Source organism: Typopeltis vanoorti, chromosome 5 (genome assembly GCF_054136105.1).
Source record: "Typopeltis vanoorti isolate ZY-2024b chromosome 5, IOZ_Tvanoo_1.0, whole genome shotgun sequence".
In the NCBI taxonomy this organism is placed as follows: Eukaryota; Metazoa; Arthropoda; class Arachnida; order Uropygi; family Thelyphonidae; genus Typopeltis; species Typopeltis vanoorti.
This window is the reverse complement of record NC_143553.1, coordinates 59,639,507-59,656,716: the sequence shown is the minus strand read 5'-3', so window position 1 is coordinate 59,656,716 and position 17,210 is coordinate 59,639,507. Positions and strand designations below refer to the sequence as shown.

Sequence of the window (17,210 nt, the reverse complement as noted above, 5' to 3'; positions counted from 1 at the left end):
CAAAGATAGATAGGGTAATCAGGAATGCTGCTGATATGCAGTCATTGCAGAATGATTTGAATAGGCTGGAATTGTGGGCATGGGAAAATGGGTGTCAGTTCAATGTCAGTTGAACTGACATTGAAGTCATTCATTTTGGCATGATTAGATATCCAATGTCGTATTATATTGGTGGGATGAGGCTAGGGATCTTGGAGTATTAATAGATAGGAAGTTGAAGTTCAGGGGCCATGTGACAAAGATTGCAAATAAAACTCAAAAGATAATTGCAATGCTGAAATGAACGTTCACATGTAAAGATAAGGATGTTATTTTGCCTCTTTACAAGGCCTTGATAAGACCTCACTTGGACTATTGTGCACAGTTCTGGTTTCTGTTGTGATTCTGATATATTGGAGAGAGTACAAAGGAGATTGTTAAAAATGATATCAGAATTGTGGAATATTGATTATGAAGACAGATTGAGAATTTGTAGACTGTAGACACTAGCAAACAGGAGAAAGAGGGGTGATATGATTGAGACGTACAAATTTCTGAAAGGGTCATACAGGATTTCAGTTGATAGAATTTTTCAATTTAGGGTGGAGAAAGGATGAGAGGACATCCTTAGAAGCTGAGAATGAGGGCCGCCAAGAAGGGTGTGAGGGCTATATTTTTCTCTCAGAGGGTGGTGCATGATTGGAATGGATTGCCATTGGATGTTGTGAGTGCAAGCAGTGTGAATGAATTCAAGAATAAGTATGATAGCTGGTGTGTGTAGTATGTGGCCTCCTGCGATGAGTCTCTGACTCCCTGGAGGTCTGTCTCTCTTAATAATAATAATAATAATATGAGCTAATGCATCACAGCCATTAGTACCTCCTTCAGTTATACATCGCCACTGTAGAAGGTTATGTGGTTCATGCATTAGCCTAATCAGTCATCTCCACGCTCACCGGTAGCTGTTTGGATGACTTTCTTACTTATTCACCAGTGACTGTGTGATGAAATAGTCAGTTACAGAGGTAACAACCCAGCAGAATTAACAGAGTGAATAGCACATTCCTTTGGATCAGTTTGTCCAGACTTTCCAAAAGTGTAGTCATGACTATATGCCAGTGTTCTTTCTCATAAAAATTTAAAAAATAAATAAAATTATATTTAAAAAAAATCATTGACTAAATAAATATGTATTCAATTGCCCTATATTCTATCAACACTTGAAATTTATCTCCATTTCACTCACAGGTTTTTAAAATCAGATTCTCCTATCATTCCCTCCCATTTACAAACCATTTCTCCTTACTTTTTTTCATTTGCATTCCCCTTTTTAATCTAATATTCCTGATTTATAACATTAAGAAGTGACTCATCTTGAAAAGGAATTATGATCTACTGGAAAATTTATGTTATTAAGAACAAAATATGTGCATTATGTTCTTACCAACAAATATATCATAATTTTATTAAGATGCATTATGTGATTAAAAAAAATAATTCATGTTAAAAACCTCATCTATGAGGTGGAAGGAATATCATTGAGAATAAGAGTGAGAGGAGTTTTGAAATATATGCAGCTCAGGTCCAAAAAGTTGAGAGTATTGAAATATTGTGCAGAAAACTAAGTTGGAATATGAAAATAAATTGGGTGCACAAGCTAAAGGCAATCTAAAAGAATGTTATCATTATACTGCAAGTAAAAGAGAGAATGAATGCATGAGGTAGTTCAAATAATGAGTGCTCACTTCACCAAGATCTTTCAACTTGGTGTATGCAGAATAGTACACAGTGTTTCTACTACCTTATCCCTTAACACCAGAAGGATGTTATATAGCTGTTGCATAGCCTGGATAAAAATTTGGGAATTGGGAGATAGATGGGATATCAGCACATATGCTAAAGGAATGTCCAGCCCAACTGGCTAGGACTTTGGCATGTTTGAATAATTTGAGTCTTTGCTCAGGAAAGTTCCCACAGGAATGGAAAGAATATATGATAATCCATTGCATAAGGGTAGTGAAAAGACTGATATGGCTAATTATTGACATATCAGTATCTGGAGTGATTTTGAATATTTTAGAGAAATTAGTAAGAACTCACATACAGAAATGGATGGACAAGGAAGCTATACTTCACATGGAATAGCACAAGTTTACTAAAGGGAGGTCATGTCTGAGCAATTTGCTTATATTTTATGATAATGTCTTAGCTGAGTTGTATAAAGGGAATGGATAGATTATAAGTCTGTTAGACTTTGCTAAGGCATTTCATAGAATACTACATGAAAGGCTGTTGCATGAACTGGAGAATATTGGATTGGAATGTAAACTGTTGGCTTGGATAAGTGAGTGGCAGCTAATGGACAGGTATCAGAAAGTGGTATATGGAGGGGTAGTGAAACTGCCAGATTTAAGGTGGCAGTGGTATGCTCCAGGGATCAATGTGTTTGCTATTGTTGTTGAATCTATGCATTAATGATATTGGAAAGGGACTGATAGAAGATCTTCTGTTTTCTGATGAGGCAAAGATAGATAGGGTAATCAGAGATAGTACTAACATACAGCATTTACAGGATAATTTGAATAGGTTGGAATTGTGGGCAAATGATAGCTTTACATTTACTAGCAATACAATGCTAGTAAATGTAAAGTTTTCACTTTGGTGTGATGCTGTAACATTTTGCTGCATTATTGTAACAAAAGCTGTCAGCTGTTTTATTGTAATATCTTTACTCTGTTTATATTGTAATATCCTCTTTATTCTTTATAAGCAGTGCATGCTTTTTCTCTCATAACCTTTCTTATTTATTCTACTGGGTACTATGTTTGTTTAATGCGTTATTTATTATCTTTACTATTCTACACGTTTTTCTATATATCTTCCTTTCTTACTCTACTTCCTCTGTCTTACTATTGTTTATCCACCTTCCATATTTTACTAGTCGTATGCCTATGAACACTGGAAGATTTATTTGTTAAGACTGCGCTACCCAGTATTTCAAAATCGGCATAAAACTCAGTAAAATGTCCGGTAGATTTCTCTCTCTTACTAGTATAAATTCCTTCAACAAAGTTTATATAAACAGTCATGGTTCTTAAGTAATTAAACTGTACTTTTAATGTCTTAGTTGTTTCCCGCTCACAAGTCCGATTATTTTTAGAAACGGTGCATTGTAAAATAAAAGATCAGGCAGCATTCTTTTAACAAATAATTAAAACACATTTATTTACATTAGTATGAAATATACATGAATCAAATGATAGGGAGATTGCTTTCTCTACCCATCTATAAAATTTTTAGCATAAAATTAGAACCCTTTTACTTCAACACTAAATAATCTCTTTAACTCAAAAACTTATTTACTCTCTGCTTAAAAATTTGACTTATTAAACTTCTAGTTTACTCGCAAAGAGGTTAGCTAACTCTCTATTAAGTTATTTTTTTACAAATTTGATATCAACTTCCAACATGCCAATTGGCTCTCTTATGGACATTTCTTATTACTATTAAACTAATTCTTAACAGTCCTTCTATAACATATCTCCTAGATTATAAGAGAAATTTTACAAAAGAATGGAACTTACAGAGGCTGTGTATCGCACATTCAGTCAAGAGTCTTGCACTAAAGTCTCTGTCTTTTCTTTCATCTCGAGTTTTAGGCTTCCTTCAGGAGTGTCTTGCTTCAGCAGTGTCACATCAGGATATTGGCGGGCTTTTGGACTGCAATCTGCGGTACTCGAATAGCACATGCAAAAGGTTTCAGCATATGGGCAAATTCTCCTCTGGATCCTACTTCGGGTAATTCTGCTTCTAACTGCCGCTACTTCTGCTACTAATTGCCAATGACTATGCCTCTAACTGCCGACCGCCGATGACTAACTGCCGCCGACTGGCTCTGGCTCTCTACGGTAACGGTGCTTTGCCTTGCTCTCTCGGCAACTTGATCTCGGCTCTCCTCTGTTGGCAACTGGACCTGGACACTCCTCTCTTGTAAATGGGGCCTTGCCTCTCTGCCGCCACTGCTCTGGTTCCGAGGTCCTCTGTTGTGATTCCGACTGCCTCTCCTCTGCCGACGACTGGAAGCCTCTAATGCCCTGCTCGGCCCCCTTTTATTTTCCCGTTCTCCGGACCTTGCACTAAGGGTTGTAAACCCCGGAGAAAATCAACATGACTTTTTCATCTTCTTTTTAAGTTCGACCCTCTCTTTGTTCTCCTCCATGCACTTTTTTTGATCGTATTTTTCCGGGCAGCAGAAACTTGTCTCTAAAACTAGCGGACTTCTTTTGATACTTTGCTTGTCCTTTTGTGCCAAAAGGACAAGCAAAGTATCAAAAATTCTCTAAACCTAGCAGCACTCTTAGATACTAACTTTAAAGGTGTTATACACAGAGCTTGTAAGCAACTTTCTCATACACAAAAATAGTAAACAACTATCTTGTGCTCTTACACATAGCTATATACAAAGTTCCGATGGCAAAGCATTGCCTTTGTTTTTGATGTTAAAACAGTAAATACAGTCACTTCCCATAGGGTTAACTACATTAATATTTAGCAAAATATACATAGAAACAAACAAGGTTATTTACAGTTCTCATGAGACTTGACCTCTGTAAAATCGATGTAGAGTGCTTTGGTATTTTTACATTGAATTTTACAATGCAACATCCAACAGTATATTATATTTTGAGATTATTCTTGGAGTAACTGATGAAGCTTACAGATCTTGGGGTTATGGTGGATAGAAAGTTGAAGTTTAATGATTACATCACAGAAATTGAAAATACAACTCAGAATAATGCAATTGAAACAAACCTTGACATGTAAGGATATGGTAGTCAATTTGCTTGTTTACAGAGCCTTGATATGACTGCACCTGGACTACTCTGCACAGATTTGGTCTCCTGAGTTCCAAAAGGATAAAGAAACTTGAAAAGCTGCAAAGAAGGATTACAAAGATAATATTGGGATTATGGAATGTATATTGAGGATAGATTAAGAATAAACGAACTGCACACACTGGTAGATAGAAGAAAGAGGGATGGTATGATAGAGATCTATAAATTTTTGAGAGGGCATTATAGGATATCATTTGACGAAATATTTTCATTGTATGGAAGGTGGGGAGAGGACAAGGGGACATCTGTTGAAGTCAAGTTTACGTGTAGTTAAGAAAGGGGAAAACACTAGATTTTTTCTCATAGAACTGTGAGTGGAAATTCCATTTCCACTCACAGTTCTATGAGAAATGGAACAGTGGCTATTGAAATAGTGAGTGCATCTAGTGTGAATGAGCTTAAGAAAAGGTATGACAGCTGGTGTGGATGATGCATGTCCCCCCCCGATGAGTCCTTGATTCTCTGGAAGTCTAATAATAATAATAAACCAGTTGTGCAAAATAATGATAGGCATGCTGGCCATAATATTGATATAGCAGTTATTTTTTAGCAGCTTGAGTTGAATCATAAGCCAAGTAATGAACCATTATAGTTTTAAATTAGATGTACTAAACATGTCTTCAACAGATTTTATGAACATTCTTAGATTTATATGATTAATGTTTGTTTATTAATCCAATTTGTTTAATAATCAGTTATTCATCAAGACGAAACTTGTCTTGTTGTTTTCATCCAAGCTGTTTTTTTATATTGTTTAAATCAGATAACTGTAGAATTTAGCCAAAATAGGGCATGTTTTCTTTGGAATGTCATCATGATACACTGTTATTATGCTAGTAACTTCTGCAAATCTAGTAATAGGACTGATAGACAAAAGAAGATCCTCTGCAAAAGAATTATTTTAATATTTATCTCATCAGACAACATTGTCTAAATTACTGGGAAGTAACAAGTTACTGTGTAATAAAAAAGCAAAGCTTTTAGGCAGTGGAGTAGTCCCTTTTTAATAATAGCTAGACTTAAAGAAATAAAATTAAATTTTATTCATTTATTTAATTAATTATGAATTATTAATTTATTTACTTAATTCAATTAATTATTACTTATTCAATTTACATTTGCAGGGCCCAAAAATTTGCAAGTGGAGTAGTTGGTAAAGCATTGAAAGGTCCAATTTGTACATCTAAATATTCTGGTGGAGTAAGCATGGTAAGTTAATGAGGTTTTGAAAGCATAGTGTTATACTTGGACATGTTTTCAATATTATATATGTTGATATCTTTACCTCTTCTTACATTTCAATCTAATAAATTTCATGTTCATTGTTACACACATATAGTGTATTAGACATTCAAGACTTTTTTTTTTTTTATTTCAGTAAATGTATATTTAATATAAATTAAAGATACCAAGAAATTATATACTTGGTTTAATCATTTATCCAAGTGTAAGCAAAACAAAGTTTGCACCTGAAGTATTTTCAGGACTGGGGCAACTCATACATAGAAGCTAATGACTTCACATCACTTGCCTTAGTATAGTATTATTATTATTATTTCAGCTTATTGCCAAGAGATCTAACTCCATTAAGGATGGTTATATCATTAATTCACTTAAAGTACTGTAATCTGATTTCAAGTTTTTTTTTAGGAAGAAAATGAAACAACTGGGAAGAATGAAACCATTTCCAGATACCAAACATTTGAACCAAACAATGGCTTTCCCAACTTTAATACAACATGTAAATATTCTTCTAAATTCTCAACTTTGAATAGAATGGCTTGCATTTTTGAATGACCAGTCTGCCTATAGTAACAAAACCCTCATGACCACAGGATTTTCACTCAGATTCGTATGAAAGAACATCAAGATTATATTCTACTTCATAAATAAGTTAAGTCTGGTTTAGCAATCCATACCTTATCCAATAGGCATAGAATTTAGTGGAATAAAACTAGTCTTGTACAGAAGTTATTTTTTTACTAGAAAGATTATACATAGAAAGTTGAAAAACCTGTATACACAGAGCAAACCTCAGTAAGACTGTCTTAATTGAATTAAAGATGCCAAGAAATTATATTCTTGTGATCTAATTTCTACTATTACTAGTATATTAATATCTACTAATTTCCTCTTGTATTCTGATTTTGCCTTTCTTATCACTGAGCACCCTTCTGTCCTGTGCCTTGTACTGCTCATATGCCTACTATTTACATTTCCTTTGAATTCTCTACACAATTTTTAACTGATGCTTGAATGCATACAGTCTCTTGAAACTAAGAGACTGTATGCATTGCTCCAAACAGTCTCTTAGTTTGTAATACTCTGGAATTCTACACATATCTCCTCTTAATTGAAAATTCCACAAATTTAGCCACCTCCCAGGTCAACACTGCATGATTACTCTCACCAGTGATCATGCAGTGTTGTCATCTTGGTTATAAACAAATTCTTTGATGCAATTAGACTGGCTTAAATGGATTTAAATGGACTTTAAGGTTAGGGAGTTTAGAGACATATTGTAAAAGTTGTTGAAGAACACACTAACAAAGAGAGATAGAGAAGTTATTATTATTCCCCACTGTAAGGCTTTAATAAGGACTGCTTCTAATGAAGACCCTATCTGGGCTACTACATGCAGATTTGATCACCTGGATTCCATTGGGGGGGGGTGAAGTAGTGAGGATCAAGAGGCGAGTGACAAAGATTATGGCAGGTCTATGGAATGCTCCCTATGAGAATACATTGAGAATCTGATGCCTTCAAAAACTGGCCAACAGGCAAAAAAGAGGAGACATGATAGAAGCATATATGTTATTGAAGGGGTTATAAGATTGACACTGAAGAATATTTTTCAGTATATGGCAAAAAGGAAGAAAATGAGACATCACCTATGGAAATTGTGTAAGAGTGTGGTTAACAAGGATGTTAGGGCTAGATTTTTTGCATGGAGAGAGTGGTGAATGGATCGAGTGGGTTACCAGAGGTGGTTATGTATGCTTTACAGGTGAATGTGTTTATGGAGTGATATGATAGTTATTGTATGAATTATGGCTAGTGTGTGGGAATAATGGATCTCCTGCAATGAGTCTTCTGACTCATTGGAGATACATGTATAATAATAGGAATAATAATTGCTAGATCTAGTCCTCTCAAATGGATGGCACCTTTCATCACATGCTGCCTCAGGTAATTATTCCTTAGAAACTGCATAAATTTCATTTCCTTCTTCCCATGTGCTCTTTCCTCCTTCCAGTTCATGTTTCCATAGTTGAAGTCTCCCATAATCATTATTCACTTTCTGGTTTGTTACCAGCATAACTGTCGACTCACTCAACAGCTTCTCCTCTAATGGTTCTAGTTTTCCTTTTGCACCTCCATTCTCACTTCTTTCAATAATTTTTCCAGACTCCGAATGCCAAATTAAACACTTCATTAAATCCTTTTGTCCATCAAAATCACTCTACACATCCACAAACTTCACATTATTCTAATACATAACCTACACATTGACTCATTTGCTATTGTGAGCTTTCTTCTCAACTCATCTCTGTCATTCCATGGCAGCAGACTCGCTAACTTAACTCTCTCAATTCTCTTTTAACTCTTTCATATCTTTCCTCATACCATACTTGTCTCCTTTCTTTCAAATCATTTGTTCCTGTCAACTCTTTCACTTTGTTCTTTTGTTTTCTAATAGGCTTACTAATAAAAGACTCTTTCTTTATTCCCTCATTACTTAGTGATGCATTTCTTTCTCCTTTCTCAGCTGAATCACTCACCAAATGTTTCTGCATTTACTCACTCATGTTTCATTCTGTGAAGGACTCCGTGTTAGTGCACTATCTCCTTCATGACAGCCAACTCTTCATTCTTCACATCTTTTAAACACTATTCTTTTGATCGTCACTTTTACTCTCTCTCTCTCTCTCTCTCTCTCTCAATCCTGTTCTGCTACTCTGTCACACACACGTGGCAGAACTAACAGGGAATACTTCAACATGTATTTACTGTTATTTCTACTGCTTCAATCTCTCTCTCTCTCTCTCTCTCTCTCAGCTGACCTGCACTTCTGACACTCACTTTCATAATATTTTTGGCACACTCTCTCTCAACACTCTTGCTTTTGAACCAGTCTATTCCCCTTCAGTGATGAGCACATTTTGCAAACATTGCATTCCATGAAGTCTCTCAGGTTGAATTCCTTGAACAAGGATGCTTTAGATGTCATTATTCTACTTCACATAAGTGCCATATGCAATTCTGTCTAACTTACTATACAAAATAACTTATATTTAAGAACGAAATTAACCTAAATCTGATTAATGCCAAGGATGTCCTCTTGTTCTTATCCCTTCTACCCTGCAAAATCATTTTGATATCTAGTCTATCATTTTGATATCTAATCATTTTGATATTTAATCTCTACACTCCCTCAGTCTGCCCATCAAAACTTACCTTCAGTGAAATTATCTTAGTTGCATGTATTTGAATTTTGATAACTCTCATCAGTTTTGAATATTCAGCAAACAGCTGAATATTTTTCTCAAACTAGTTATAATATCATTTATATATTTATTTATAAGCTGAATATAAACTGAGTTATGTTGGTTACCCTTCTCCTTTCAGATACACACACACACACACACACACACACACACACACACACACACACACACACACACACACACACACACAGAGTTCTTTGATATCATTCTCTCAGCTAGTGCACTATTCTGCCACCTAATTTCATTTTATTATATTGTACACACCAGCTTGACATGGCATTGCTGTATAGCAAGTGGGCATTTTAAATGGAATAGACAGGATTGGATAATAGATTAGTGAGATGGATAGAAGATTAGCTGCCTAATAGGCAGAACAATCTCCTCTCATACTGCACTTTCTCTTTCTTTACCATGATTGTCACCTTCCCAGCCTCACTTTATATTCCTCATCCGTCTCATCACCACTGACTGTCTTGTACTCCTCTGTAACATTTTCTTTTCCAACACAGTTTGCTTGATTTCACTGTTTGTCCATTTCACTCCAACTCTATTTATTCACTTAACTCTTCATATGTAGTTATACATTGCTTGTCAGATACTGTCTTATGAATTCCCATGCACTGTCAACATCTTCTCTGTATTGCTACTCTACTCAAAATATTGATGTTAGTTGACTGTGGAGCTTCCCATAATCACCCATCATTCCACACATTTCACACATTCCACACTCTTTTGGCAGTAACCTTTTCTTGTTTCGCTACTTCTCAAACAAGTACCTCGTAATTACTCTCAACTAGTGGCAACATTGATACCTCATTAACGATCACATCCTATGAGGATATTACCAAATCCAATACTATAAAAACTACTTAAGATAGTTGTCAGAAATTCAGCAAAGTTACTCTCCTTATTTCCATATGCTATTCCTCCTTCTAATCCACAATCCTGTAATGCAAATCTCCTATCAGGATAACCTTCTTTTTATATGCCTAAACAATTTGCCTAAACATTTCACAATCAGTACTCTACATTCTGTAGCCTATGGCAACATCCTATTAGATAATCTCCTCTGTTAATTAGCCTACCTACACATGCTTAGTCCTACATTATATGTCACATTTTACCCCCCCCCCCCCAGTAGTGCTACATCTCTTCCAACCTACTGAGCTAACTCCATCTGAAAGAAGTCAGATGGCAGAACTAAAGCAGTTCAATAGTATTCACTTTGGATTCTAGTATAATCAGAGATGAAATACCAAAAAAAAGTTAAAAAGTTAATTTTCACTTATATGAATACAGCTTAGTTTACAGAAGTTTTAAAATCACTCTTATCTTCTCGTATATTCATAATCAAATTAATTTCACTTTTCAGGACCATAGTGAAGTTGTGGGTTTGGTTGCATCGACTGTTGCACACGAACTTGGTCATAATTTTGGATTAGAACATGATGATGGAAATTGTCACTGCCAAGAAGAAAAGTGCATTATGTCTCCATCTTCAACGTAAGGAATGACATAATTATGTTTTATTCTTGTTTATTAATTAAAAATGTATAAATTAAATCATTAAATATATTTAAAATATTTTGACTTGATATTAAGGAATATCACATGAATAACTAATAGGATGAAGAGATGGAAATTCTTTGCTTTATCCCTATCCTCCACCTTCATTTATGTATTGACTTTAGGCCAAGCACCTTGGATTTTTATAAAGCTAATTTTGGCAATGGTAGTATGGTAAATCCTGTTCATAATCTGTCTCTGTTTCTCTGCCTGTATTTTCTGAACAGTTTATGTTCAGAAAATACAGGCAGAGAAACACATGAAACAATTTTTGCAAGGGGAAAAATCTGAGTTTCTTAAAGAGAAAACCCCTGTCGCCAATATATGACTGGCTAACTCACATTCAGTTGAAAAGCTTTTTTATATTTAAATTTAAAGAAGTTTATTTTTCATGAAGTTCACTTATACTGTTCATATGTGAAAATCCCATAATGTTTTGGAACTGTTCTATCAAAAATGACACACACACACACCAGAATAAACGTCTCAAATATACAGTTCACTGCCCATATGCAGTCATTGAAAACTGTATCCCATGATGAGATTCTAATATTCAGTGCAATGAGGGCTTTAAACCAATTATTTTAACAATACATGAAAAAAATGGCTCATTGTGTCATTAATAATATTCTACATTGATATTGTATAAAATGATTTCAGGTGGAATTTCCAGCTGTTTGTTGATGATTCAGAACTAGGTAGAGCAATACATCGGATGTTGATGTATAGAAATTCTGCAGGATAATTTAAATAGACTGGAAGTGTGGAGAGGATAATGGAGATTAAGCGGAGAGTAAAAATCTGAATCTCTTGATATGTTTCTAGAAGAGCTGGAGGTTGGAGTCTTTGGGAAAGACAGGTTCCAAAGACTGGAACAGATGGAATGAAAGAGGAAGAAAAGAAGTTGGGTTATCAAGGTTTGAAGATGAAGAGTAAATGGATATTGGCTAGTGGCTGCACATGTTCTTACAATCTTAAAACAAAGTAGAGGAATGTTGATCACCTGTTCAATAGAACATTGTCCATGAAAATACCTACAGAAATGGCATATGAACGAAACAGAATTCTTGAGAGAGTGAATGTGAGAGAATGGGTATCAGTAATCAGATTGCTTTTTTGAATAGCATCAAGCATTTTTAGAGAGGTTATTACCACATCACATCAAATTATGAGTAGTGTTCCAGGGTTGGTGGATTTAAAATTTATGTAGGTGTGAAGTAGTGACTTAAACAGAAAAACACACCTAGTTTTTTGGAGGCTGAGGAGGTTATGGATGTAATGTTGGTGTATTTGTAGGAAAAGCAAGAAGTCAGCCTAGAAAGAGAAATCTGATTGTTTGAAGGTCTAGTATCACGAGAAGAAAGGGGAAGTGAGATCTGTCTTATGAGAAGCAATCTAGAATTGCATTTTGTTAGTGTTAAGGTTCACAACTTTCTCATTGCTCTACTGAAGAATGGGAGGAGATCAGAAATTAAATCATTGGTTATAAAAGATCATAAAGTATCAAGGCCTTCCAAATGTGTTTGTTCTAGGAATGGCAAGAAGTCAACTGTCCCCCCACCAAAAAAAAAAAATCCTATATAGAGATCTAGTATTACTAGAGGAAGGAGAAGTGGGATCTTTTTTTGTCTGAAATAAGACAGGATTGCATTTTGGTAGTACTGAGGTTCATAACATGGCAAGATCAGAAATTAAAGTGTGGATTATAGATCTTGAGGCATCAAACTTGAATACAATAATGCTTATCAGATGAAGAAGAGATGTAGTATTTCATCATTATCAGAAGTAGGAATGAGATTTGTGGTTCAGTGAGAGAAGATTGTTTATGTACAGGAGGAAGAGGATAAAGTGCAGAGTCCTGAGATGCTCTGGCATTGGTTGAAAAATCTAAGAGGAAATCATCTACCATGATGCATAGTCAATGCTTGAAGTTGTTTACTACACATCATGGTAAAGGCTAATGTGTGTGTATAGGAGAATGGCTTTGCGATTGAGGTTGGTGTCCTAATTACAAAGCTGGAAGGTGGATCACAATATGATATTTGTCAGCCAAGCCTCTGTGCCAGATCCAATCAAATGCCTTGGAAATATCAAGAGCAACCACTTGAATTTTTCCAAACATTTCCAAAGATTTGGAAAAATTCATGTTTATTTTCATAGGTAGGTGGTGATCATGATAGGTTCTCCTGTGAATTGTGATGGGGGGGGGTGATAGAATTCTTATTGCTGGTCACCGATTAGCTGATAAGCTTCCAGGTAGTGAATGAGTTGGCTGTTGATGACCATGATTTTTGAGACAACTAAAGTGAAAGCTGGGAGTCAAAGAGGTAGTATGCAGTCTTGAGAGTACAATATTGCTGACAGGCATGTACCATTAAAACTCAGGAAATTGCATTTATTCCTATCAGGTCTGATGCATGCATATCATCATCGTGACTCCTGGCAATGTTTTTGTGGTAAGGAATGCTAGATCAGGAATGCTAAATGCAAGATACATATTACCAGGGCTCCAGAAATCCACTTGCCTACTCACTAGAAGCAGAGAAGTGATAGGCAAATTTTCAGCCTTGTTCTGAATGCTCAAAATATATCGCTTTATTTGCTTCACATATGATGTTGGAAGTTTTTTTCACTTGGCTATGCTACCAATTATATATTTGATTTAATCCTTTATCCAAGTGTAAGCAAACAAAGTTTGTGCCTGAAGTATTTTCAGGACTAGGGCAACTTGTGGTAAGGTGGTATTAGTTCTGATCACTTGCCTTAGTATCCCATAATGCAAAGCACATCTTGCAGACATGTATAATGCTATGCATTAAGGGAAGGATACAGACCAGTTTCGACCTTTATTGAGGTCTCGTCAGTGGGAGCCAGACCCAGAGGTGGTGATACTGTATGCCCACAGATTCGAGATCCTTCGACACTTCTGCACATGTCAAAAAAAGCAGAATCCATTTCGATAATAGGGTAATCAATCTGTCTCGTGGGATGAGTTGTTTATTATTACACATCGGAAAATTAACTTTTCTTTCATGAATATTGTACTTTTTAAAGTGGTAACTATTTTGCTTGTATAATACTTGGAAAATTGTACGTATAAAGCACGTGATTTCGTGTGTTGGTGACCAATTCGTACATCTTTTTTTTTTCCCTTTCAGCATGAATTGACTCTTCTTGGTAGGCTACCATACTAAGCTCTCGGATCTGTGGTCAGACATTACTAAGGTGGAAGTAATGCAGAAGTCATAACACCATATACCAATTGCCAAAAGGTGTCAACACCTTATTATTAAAATTCTCTGGATTAGAGATAGTTGATGGAAGTTTTTTCACTTGGCTATGTTACCAATTATATATTTGGTTTAATCTTTTATCCAAGTGTAAGCAAACAAAGTTTGCTCCTGAAGTATTTTCAGGACTGGGGCAACTCGTGGTAAAGGTGGTATAAGTTCTGATCACTTGCCTTAGTATCTCATAATGCAAAGCACATCTCCTTGCGGACAAGGAGATGTGCTTTGCATTATGGCAACTTTTGACAACTGGCATATGGTGATATGACTTCTGCATTACTTCCACCTTAGTATCACCACCTCTGGGTCTAGCTCCCACTGACGAAACCTCAATAAAGGTCGAAACTGGTTTGGGTAGTGACCCTTCCCATAATACATAGCATTATACATGTCTGCAAGGAGATGTGCTTTGCATTACGGGATACTAAGGCAAGTGATCAGAACTTATTCCACCTTTACCACGAGTTGCCACAGTCCTGAAAATACTTCAGGCACAACCTTTGTTTGCTTACACTTGGATAAAGGATTAAACCAAATATATAATTGGTTGCTTCACATTATTTATGCCTTTTTTTTTTTTTTTTTTTTTTTTTTTTTTTTTTTTTCAGTTTAAAATATATCATTTTATGGTAAAGGTTTGTAAGTCATCATCATCCTTATAAAAATCTGAAATACCATTAAACAAAATAAAAAAAAAAAAATAATAATTTAACAAATTCGATTTTTATTTGTTTCACTGCCAGCTATAATACAAATTAAGACAACTTTATATTCTTATTCTCCAAATACCCTCTTTAAGTAGGTATGCAGTTGTATTATTTGTTATTTAAAAAATAACAAGTATCACGAAAATATAAGTTGGAGACTGGATCACATTATTGACATGACATTGTGAAAAGTTAGTCTAGCTCTGTCATTGCTAGTGTTGACCACTTTCTACTGTTTTCATAAATTTTATTATTTGTCTTTCCTATTGAATTGTTTTTATAGACAATTTCTATAAATTCACCCTTCATTATTGACAATAAATGAAAGTAAATGCAAATTAAACTTTTTAGTTTTGTGAATGGTGTAAAACTGAAGATGAAAGTAAGAAACCAGAAAGTATTAAAAACACTGGAAAGAAAAGAGTTCAGTAGTGTCATCAGCTAAAAATAATGAAAACTTACCTTCCAAGACGAAATAGTTCAAGGAATTCAAGTGGTTGTGCTACCAAGATGATGTACAGTATAATGTATAAATATTCTGGGACTGCTGACAGAAACTTTAGATGACTGCACTATTTTTGAGGCCCTTTCAAAGTGGAGACATTTAGTGTTCATGAGATATTCAAATTTTCACAAAAAATTCTGTGATGTAAACTTTGAATCACCCAGAAAACACTCTCTAGCTACCTCCCAAAGATTCTAAGATGTTTGAACTGCTGAAGTATAGCTTTTTAATACAGCCTATTACGAAGGTAAATTCAATGAATCAGTTTAATGACTTTAAGGCCTCTTAAGTTCAAAAACTTCAGGCCTAGTTGTCAAATTATTATACCTAATTTGAATTTTGGTATTTTAAACAGTCCCAGAATAACACAAAATGTAAGGAATTTTTGTCAGTTGTTGCTGATGTTGTTAAATAAAAAGTTAAGTAAATCTAAAGATTCCAATAGTGAGACTCCAATAGAGAGGAACTGAGTGATTCCTCATCTACTCATTTAGTATAATGGGAGAGTTTCTTGTCATTTGAATATCTGTTCTAGATACTGAAAGTTTATTTTTTTTTCACTTGGTTAGAGTATAATAAAATTAGTTTAATCCTTTATCCAAGTGTGAGCAAACAAAGTTTGCGCCTGAAGTATCTTCAGGACTAGGGTAAAGTGATACAACACCAGGGCAACTCGTTGCAAAGGTGGAGAAAGCTACCAACACTCCTAACTCAGTATCTCCTATAATGCAAAACACATCTCCTTGCAGATATGTCTAATGTTATGCATTAAAGGAAGGGCCACTACCCAGACTAGTTTCGACCTTTATTGAGGTCGAATGGGAGTTCATGTCTCTCATCATCGGCCTTTGGAGAATAAAGCATGCTGAGGGTCAGCAAACAGTAAGAGAGGAGAATAATGAAAGATAGAGTAGGATAGTAGGAGGTAAAAGAGGCCTCAGTCAACCTGTTTAGCCTTATATGGCTAATTGGTCTGTGACACATATTCTCAATTTATCTGTTAAAAAAAACGAAAATTTAACCATAAAAATTTTGACTAAAGTTCACTTATAAATTTATCCTTAATAATTTCGTAAGTTATCTATGAAGGAGATCCATTGACCTTTTTTGAAAACAATATTTTCAGTTAGAACATTTTTTTTTTTTTTTTTTTTTTTAATATAAATTACATAAAAATTAAAGGACTTAAAGTCCGGTCAGTTGAGCTGAAAGGGAACAAAATAAGGAACTTACAGACCTGGTACCACTGGGACTTAGAATGGGGTAGAAGACTGGCCCGGGAGATGCCGCTCACAAGGAGCAGCACCGCCTCGCAGTAAGCCTTCGCAGCCCGGGTTCTCAGATCTACCCCCCTTATTTGGAGTAAAGGAAACCGTGCCAGCGAAAGCTTTGTGGCGAGGAAGAACAGAGTGGTCGTTACTTTTCCTAGGGAGAGTTAGGTGGAGTTTTGGAGATACTAAAGAAATATACAGGGCTTGATTCGTCCCTGTATAAGAAAGCATATTTTCGGTGGTTTGCAGTATTTGTTCACAAATTTAAAGTCGCCTAGTAGATGTCTCTCTTGCGCAAGAAATTTAGGAAGGTAAAAAAAAGAAACCTTTCGTTATTCCTGCGTACATTAAATTTGCGTCCCGTACCTGGGATTTTTTCCGTACCTTCCAGATGTGATACTTTAAGACGTTAATTAAAAAAATGGCGAATTTTTGGGTCTTGTTGACTGGTGGCGGGAATTGCAGGTATATGACCTCTTCTAGTGATAG

The 17,210-nt window shown here is 35.3% G+C and overlaps 1 protein-coding gene across 1 annotated transcript in view; it reads left to right on the top strand.

Annotated features, from left to right (window-relative positions):
* The window catches only part of LOC150106454 (disintegrin and metalloproteinase domain-containing protein adm-2-like), a 279,900-nt gene that overhangs the window by 91,795 nt on the left and 170,895 nt on the right, over positions 1-17,210 (top strand). The window contains exons 5-6 of the mRNA XM_090393007.1: positions 5,999-6,083; positions 10,755-10,885. Coding sequence (XP_090249133.1) covers positions 5,999-6,083; positions 10,755-10,885 — 216 coding nt within the window. The remainder of the gene's footprint in view (positions 1-5,998; positions 6,084-10,754; positions 10,886-17,210) is intronic.